This window comes from Triticum dicoccoides, chromosome 2B (genome assembly GCF_002162155.2).
Source record: "Triticum dicoccoides isolate Atlit2015 ecotype Zavitan chromosome 2B, WEW_v2.0, whole genome shotgun sequence".
Classification (NCBI taxonomy): domain Eukaryota; kingdom Viridiplantae; phylum Streptophyta; class Magnoliopsida; order Poales; family Poaceae; genus Triticum; species Triticum dicoccoides.
The window spans coordinates 52,281,195-52,288,116 of NC_041383.1; the positions used below are offsets into that span (position 1 = coordinate 52,281,195).

General features: G+C 43.6%; 1 protein-coding gene across 5 annotated transcripts; it reads right to left on the reverse strand.

The window, feature by feature from the left end:
• Nucleotides 1-1,428: 1,428 nt before the first annotated feature.
• On the reverse strand, nucleotides 1,429-6,110 carry LOC119362096 (receptor kinase-like protein Xa21). Of its 5 annotated transcripts, none has more exons than XM_037627282.1 (3): nucleotides 5,758-6,110; nucleotides 2,099-5,154; nucleotides 1,429-1,966 (listed from the first exon to the last, which is right to left on the reverse strand). In XM_037627282.1, exons 2-3 carry the CDS (start codon nucleotides 4,980-4,982, stop codon nucleotides 1,605-1,607), a joined length of 3,246 nt encoding a protein of 1,081 aa, XP_037483179.1. In that variant the 5' UTR covers nucleotides 4,983-5,154; nucleotides 5,758-6,110; the 3' UTR covers nucleotides 1,429-1,604. The 5 variants fall into 5 exon arrangements, with proteins under 5 accessions (XP_037483179.1, XP_037483177.1, XP_037483178.1 ...); XM_037627280.1 differs by having other exon boundaries at nucleotides 2,099-5,572; XM_037627281.1 differs by having other exon boundaries at nucleotides 5,351-6,110.
• Between the last annotated feature and the right edge of the window lie 812 nt (nucleotides 6,111-6,922).

The following is a 6,922-nucleotide window of genomic DNA, read 5'->3' on the forward strand; positions in this document are numbered from 1 at the left end:
TGGAATTTTTTGATTTTTTTTAAATTTTACTCTTTTTTTCTAAGCGGGTGCAGATGAGCCTGGACACCGAAACGCCCTACTCATATAAAAGCCGCTATCCATTGTTTTTGTAGCTGTGTTTTTTTTCGCTCATAATACGACATGACTCATTTTGTCTTGAAACTTTAAATTGAGTATTATGCTAGAATATGGTTCTCGCCAAAAAGTTTCATATTTTGTTAACATCTTTCACTATTTTTTTAAAATGCTGAATCGAGACCTATGTCCCAAAAATCCACACCAAAAAAGCCATTTATTAAAACAAACTAATAATCATCATATTGACTCTGTTAACATCGAACTTCACATGAATTTTTGCTTAGTTAGAAGAGAAAACATGTTGTTTTCTCTGGTGAAGAGGTGATTTGGAGCACTGAAAATAAAAATGATAATCATTCATGCTTAGAACTTCATAAATCTCTAAGAGCATTCATGAAAAGAAATGGTCATGTCTCCTGATGCTTGATAAATGTTTCTAAGTATTCATGAAAAAGAAAACATGTTTCATGATCCGTTGTAAACGTTTCTAAACTTCCTCTTTTTTTTTTCATTTCCTGCTGTGTTCCATTCTTCCAATATTTTATGTCTATTTATTTCATGATTTCTAGAATAAATGTTCCCTTTCCAAAGCTTGTTTCCATTTTCCATACTTCCTAATTTGTTCACTATTTTTACCACCTTCTTTTGCAAGGGGCCGAAAATCTATCTGGTTTCGTAAGTTGAGTGTCAACTACTACATCGCATTTCAGACTTCAGGGACCAAAACTAATTCAGCCAATAGTTAACTGAAAAAGAAGGATTTGTGTTATTAAACTGGATGTAAGATTTGACAGAATAACAATTTGATATAATACAGTACAGTTTACAAATTAATAAGTACATGAATTTCGCCATACATACACCTCAAGATCAAAATAAGAATAATTCAGCAAACCTGCAGCAAAGGATAGTTGGCACTTTCAGTAGCTAACCGTTGCTCACTGCAAATCATATCTGGGGGAAAAAAATACATGTTGCATGTTTCCTGATGCTTCATAAATGTCTTCTAAGCATTCATGGAAAAAATTACATGTTGCATGATTCGTCTTATACGTTTCTCAACTTCCTTTTTACATTTCCTGTTCTTTTCCATTCTTCAAATATTTTATCTCCATTTATTTATATTTATTTCATGATTTCTAGAATAAAACGTTCCCATTCCAAAGCGTCTTTCCATTTTCCATATTTTCTATTGTTTTCACTATTTTTAGTGTTTTATACTGTATTTATAAGGGGCCAAATCTGACTGGTTTCAAAAGTTGAGTGTCAGCTACGTCTCATTTCAGAAACTATATACAGCCAATAGTTAACCCAAAAAGAAGGATTTATGATATTAAACTGGATGTAAGATTTGACAGAAAAATACCTTGATATAAACAGTACAGTTTATGCTACTAAGGAATTTCGCCATACATACACCTTAAGATCAAAATGAAAATAATCAGCAAACCCGCAACAAAGGATTATGCCAAATTACATTCTTAACGATAACAAATCAGCATGCTCTAACAGAGCTCAAATATTAGTCAATCGTCATGATGGCGTTCCAGAAAGTCGTCTCTGAGAGAAGAAAGTTTTGCACAAACATCTTTCATTCCAGGTCTGTCCTTTGGAGATTCCACAGTACATGACAGCCCCAGAGCAACCAACGGGACAATATATCTCTGCATCCATGCTTCTACGCACCCTTGATGCTCCTCATGCGCCATATGAGGATCTAGCATCTCCGCAACTAGGCCAGGGAACATGGATTCAGAGAAAATGGGAAGGGTGAGCCCATCGATGAACATATCATCGGTTGGTCGTTTTCCGGTAAGCAACTCTAGCAGAAGCACTCCAAAACTATACACGTCAGCTCCTACAGAGATCTTGCAGCCCAGCCCGTACTCTGCAAATGCACTCAAATACTCAATAAACCATGCATACATACATGAAGGGAAAAAATGCGCTGTACACGTGAAACAGTATATATATCTACAAGATAAACTATTTAATTGGAGATTTGGAAAAGTAAACTCACCAGGTGCTATGTACCCAATAGTCCCTCCGACATCAACCAGGCTTTTACGAATAACCTGGCCTGGTAATAGAAACTTTGCTGAGCCAAAGTCACTGAGCCGTGCCGTCATGTTATCGTCCAAAAGGACATTGTGTGGCTTCAAATCACAGTGGATCAAAGGAGGCGTCAGTTGGTTGTGAACATAATCCAGAGCAGAAGCGACATCTGTTGCTATGCATATCCTCTGGCCAAAGCTTAGCACTCTGTCTGGGATTACATTGTGCTGCTCAGAGTGCAACCATCTGTCAAGGCTGCCATTAACCATGAACTTGAAGACCAGTGCTTTGAACTCATGGTTTTTTGAATCAAGTGTCGAGCATAGGGTCATAGGCCGCATTATATTCCGGTGGCGGGTGCTTCGTAGCACCTCACACTCGGTAAAGTAACTACCATATCCACCAGGCTCATTCAGGTTGAATACTTTGATAGCAACTAGGCTCCTGTCAGACTTGAACCTACCGACATAAACTGATCCGGTACAGGTTGAGCTGATAGTATGGACCGAACAAAACCAGTTGGTAGCTTTCAGAATGTCACCATATGATATCTTCTTCAGAGTCTCCTTGTGGTTAGAACATGCAACCACTTCTCTTATCTTCTGGTTGGCAACTGCTTCTCTTTTCTTCCGGTTGGCAACTAAACATAACACACCGGGAATCTTATTACACCTTGGAAATGTAAGTTGCGCCCTTCTTTTCCAAACAGTGACAACCAAACATAACAGTAACACACCAGCAATTAGCGGTGTAATTATCATTACTATTCTTAGCAAAGGCACATGGTTCTTTGTCTGGGTGTCATCACAAATTCGAAGCCCTAGCATGGAGACTCTTGCACACAACATCTTATTGCCATCCAAAACTACCATACTCGAGTTCCTAAAGCATCCACCAGAGGGAATTTGCCCTTCAAAGTTGTTGTATGATAGATCCAGCTTGTCCAACAAAGTGAAGTCGCCAAAGAAGTATGGCACTGAACCAGATAAATTATTTCGAGCTAGATTAATCTGCTGGATGGACCGCAACTTCCTGAAACTTTGAGGAATTTGCCCTTCAAGCATGTTTTTCTCCATGCGCAAGAACAATAAAGTAAGACAGCTTCCAAGAGCTTCAGGAATCGTTCCAAACAACATATTGTTGGAAACATTCAAAAGAGCAAGATTTGCCAAATTACCAACTTCTGATGGTATTTCTCCTATGAGCTTGTTGTACGAAAAGTCCACACCCAAGGAAAGTGGAGGGCGATCAAAAAGTTTGACTGGTATTGACCCATCAAGGCTGTTAGTAGACAAGTTTAGTTCAAGAAGTCCCTTGCACTGACCTAAACTATCAGGTATGTTTCCACTCAAGTTGTTATCATCAAGATAAAGCTTGCCCAGTTGAGTAATGTCACCGACTGAGGGAGGGATCTGACCTGATAATTTGTTCTTTGATAGATTTAGGACATATAGGTTTTGCAGCTTTCCAATGGTAGAAGGTATGCTTCCAGAAAGAAAATTACTTTCCATCCTAAGAGATGTGAGATTAACAAGATTGCTAATTTCAACAGGTATGGAGCCTGAAATTTGGTTTGACCCAAGCGACAAATCTTGCAGCCTCGTGGAAAGATTAACAACTGCTGCAGGTAAGCTGCCATTCAAACCATTCCCTTCCAAGGACAACTTTGTAAGCTGGGTGCAATTTGCTAGAGATGTAAGAAATGACCAGTCATGTGCTTCTAGCAAGTTGCTCCCCAAAACTAACTGACTCAAGTTTGCCAAAGAACCAAGAGATGGGACACGGCCATTTAGCGAGTTGTCTGAAAGATCAAGCATTTGAAGATTTGACATGTTGGCTAGTGAAGTAGGGATCAAGCCCTCCAGCCTGTTGCTTCCCATAATTAGGGACCGGAGGGTTGGTAGTGAGTGACCAATGTAAGATGGTAACTGTCCAACAAGGCCATTGCTGCCAACACTAAAGTTTTTGAGTGATGACATGTTATACAGGGAAACCGGGACATTACCTGATAAACTGTTGAAACTTAGGTCAAGCTCAAGCAGTTTTGTAGTGTGACCTATAGTTTCTGGAATTAATCCTGATAGCTTATTTTGGCCGAGCAATATAGAAGTGAGGGAAGAAACATTTCCTATTGAAAGAGGTATGTTTCCAGAGAGGAAGTTCTCTGTCAGGCAAAGAAATTTGAGTGCTGTGACCTTATGGAAACGTGGGATGAGACCAGTAAAAGAATTCTTCTGGAGATCAACCTTAGTAAGCTTAGATAAGTTATCAAACAAAGTAGAAGGGATCTCTCCAGAGAGGTTATTACGTGACAATATAAGTGTGTTGAGTGAGGAGCAATTGGTCAATGAGAGAGGGATGCCGCCTGTTAGAGTGTTGTTTCCAAGATTGACATAGCTAAGTGAATTGCTAGCGCCTAAGGAAATGGGGATGTTACCTTGAAGATAGCTGCCGGCAAGATTCAGTGTATGGAGGTTTGGAAGCATACCCAAGTCTTCAGGGATAGTTCCCGAAAGATTATTATAGGCAAGGTTCATCCTGGATAGAAATGTCAAGTTGCCCAGGCATCCAGATAACTTCCCACTGAGACGAGCATAGTTGAAGTTAAGAGAGACCACCCGGGGTGGAAACTTTGTGCCGCAAGTGACCCCTTTCCAGCCGCAAAAGTTAAGTGAGTTGTTGCTCCATGAGTCTAGGATACCAAGGGGATAAGAGCTGATGCCGGACTTGAAGCAGAGGAGGGCCTGGCGATCAATCTCCGACTTGTTTGCTTGTGCTGCTTCGAGTATTGTAGTCCTGACGGAGAAAAGGATGAGTAAAATATAGAGTAGAGTAAACATTGAGGGCATGATTCCAGTTTACAGGATGTGGAAGAACCAAGGAGTTGGAGTGGTTTAGACTGGAGCTTGGGTGATCTACCTTTGTGCGTGAAGGCCATTTAAAGATTTTTTTCTGCTGGAAGGAATGGGCCTGGAGTTAAGCTCGACTAAGTTGACTTGACTTGATACAGGTCATCTCACCCTGAACGTGATGCAAGGGTAAAGAAAAGTAGAAGAATAAAACAAAGACTTGAGAAAGAAAACGTGTGCAGGCTGAGTAATGTGCTGTCACTAGTAGAATTGCAGTGAGCAAAATATAAATTCCAAGAGCAAAAGTGACAATTATTTTGACAGCGACACAAAGATGCTGTAAGACTAGTCCTGGCTCATGCTCATACCGTGATTGTAACCTGCGGACACGAAGACAAACCAATCCACTGACGTCCACTGAAGTTTTGAGATTTGATAGCGTCGACCCAAGACCACAAAGAGCAAACTGATTCTGCATTGCAATTTCGTGTTCTTTTTAATCAAAAGAGGGGGTTCTCTCCGATTTCATTAACGAAATCACCAAACGAAGCATCCAGCATGTCCCCAGCGTCACCCTACCCAACCTACAACTGCTAAGCAGGTTCAAGAAGTTCAGAGAAGATAACAAGTCTCCACACTGGGGAGAAATTTCGTGTGGCCCTAACATGCTTCATAACTGAATCTGAATGGGGCAACACAGCATTGAAAACTGGATTCTTTTGGCGTATTTCATCCAATTTAGCATGGAAAATTAGGAATCTACGGCAGAACTCACCGGCAACTACTGCTCACTCACTCGTCTTCCACGCCGTCGAAGTGAGGGTTGGCCTGCCCATCGAATTTTTGCTGGGGCCGCCGCGGAGGAGGCAGCGGACGAGAGCAAATCCAGCGAGCCGCAGGCTGCAGATCCGGACGGAGGAAATCTAGGCGAGGCTCGCGCGGCGTCGGCGGGCAGGCGGCGGCCAGTGGTGGCGTTGCCACCGAGCCGCACGGGCTCTGGAGGTGGCGTGTGGCGGGCGAGGGGACTGCTGGAGGCGTTCGATGCCGGCCGGGGAGAAGGCAAGCGGGCGCGGCGGACGGCGCGGGAGTCGTCGGAGGCTCGGAGCCTCACACCGTCAGGTAACGGGGCCCGAGCAGGAGGATCCAACGGCTGAGGGCGCATCTTCAAGTTCACTGTTACGTTGTGTAGCCACCGTTACGTTTCACACAGTGCCAGAACCAGAAATGAACACGTGTACCCTCAAATCAAAAAGAAAAAAAAATGAACGCGTGTACATAAACAGAGAAGGAAAATGTTTAGGAACGGCGGACCGGCCGAATGTTCAGCCGGTCACACCGCTCGCTCGCCTAGCACAGCTACCATACGCACCGCTCGTCGCGACCTTATCCTTTTCCGTTCGTCATCACTGACCACTCGTTCCCCTCCTTTTTCCTTCACGCACCTGCTGTTGCTCCTTCCATCCCCATCTCCTTCTATCTCCACACATGCTGCTTCCCCGTCCATCTCCACCTCCCAGCTCCCTCCCTCCATTCCTCCCTCGCTCCCTCCCTTGAGCGCGACCGCCCAAGCCTACTTTGCCACTGCAAGCTACGATAAGGATGGTGGCTTCCTGGAACAACGACCACGGCCACTGCACGGCGAGCTGCAACGGCGACGCCCACGGCCGCCGGTTGTGGGCACTACTGGCGCCAGAAGTTGCAACCTCGTCGTGGGGAGCTGCAATCGGCAACGCCGGGAGCTACAACCTCCTGTTGGCGGAACACCAGAGCTCGCCGGTCACCACGGTCATCATCGATTCTTTGCTACAACCAGTGTCAAAAATTGCTACAACCGGTCATGCTACAACCCACGGGCATGTCCTTTGCATCTCCGGGACCCCCTGCCTCAATTAAATCTCTACATTACCAGTTCAAATCAATGGTTGCAGCTTTTTTACGAG

Excerpts from the sequence above, each read along its gene's own strand:
- LOC119362096 (XM_037627282.1), bottom strand. The coding sequence starts at position 4,982 with ATGCCCTCAATGTTTACTCTACTCTATATTTTACTCATCCTTTTCTCC. Across the intron at positions 1,967-2,098 it reads TATTGGGTACATAGCACCTG|AGTACGGGCTGGGCTGCAAG; the intron begins GTGAGTTTACTT and ends GTGCATTTGCAG.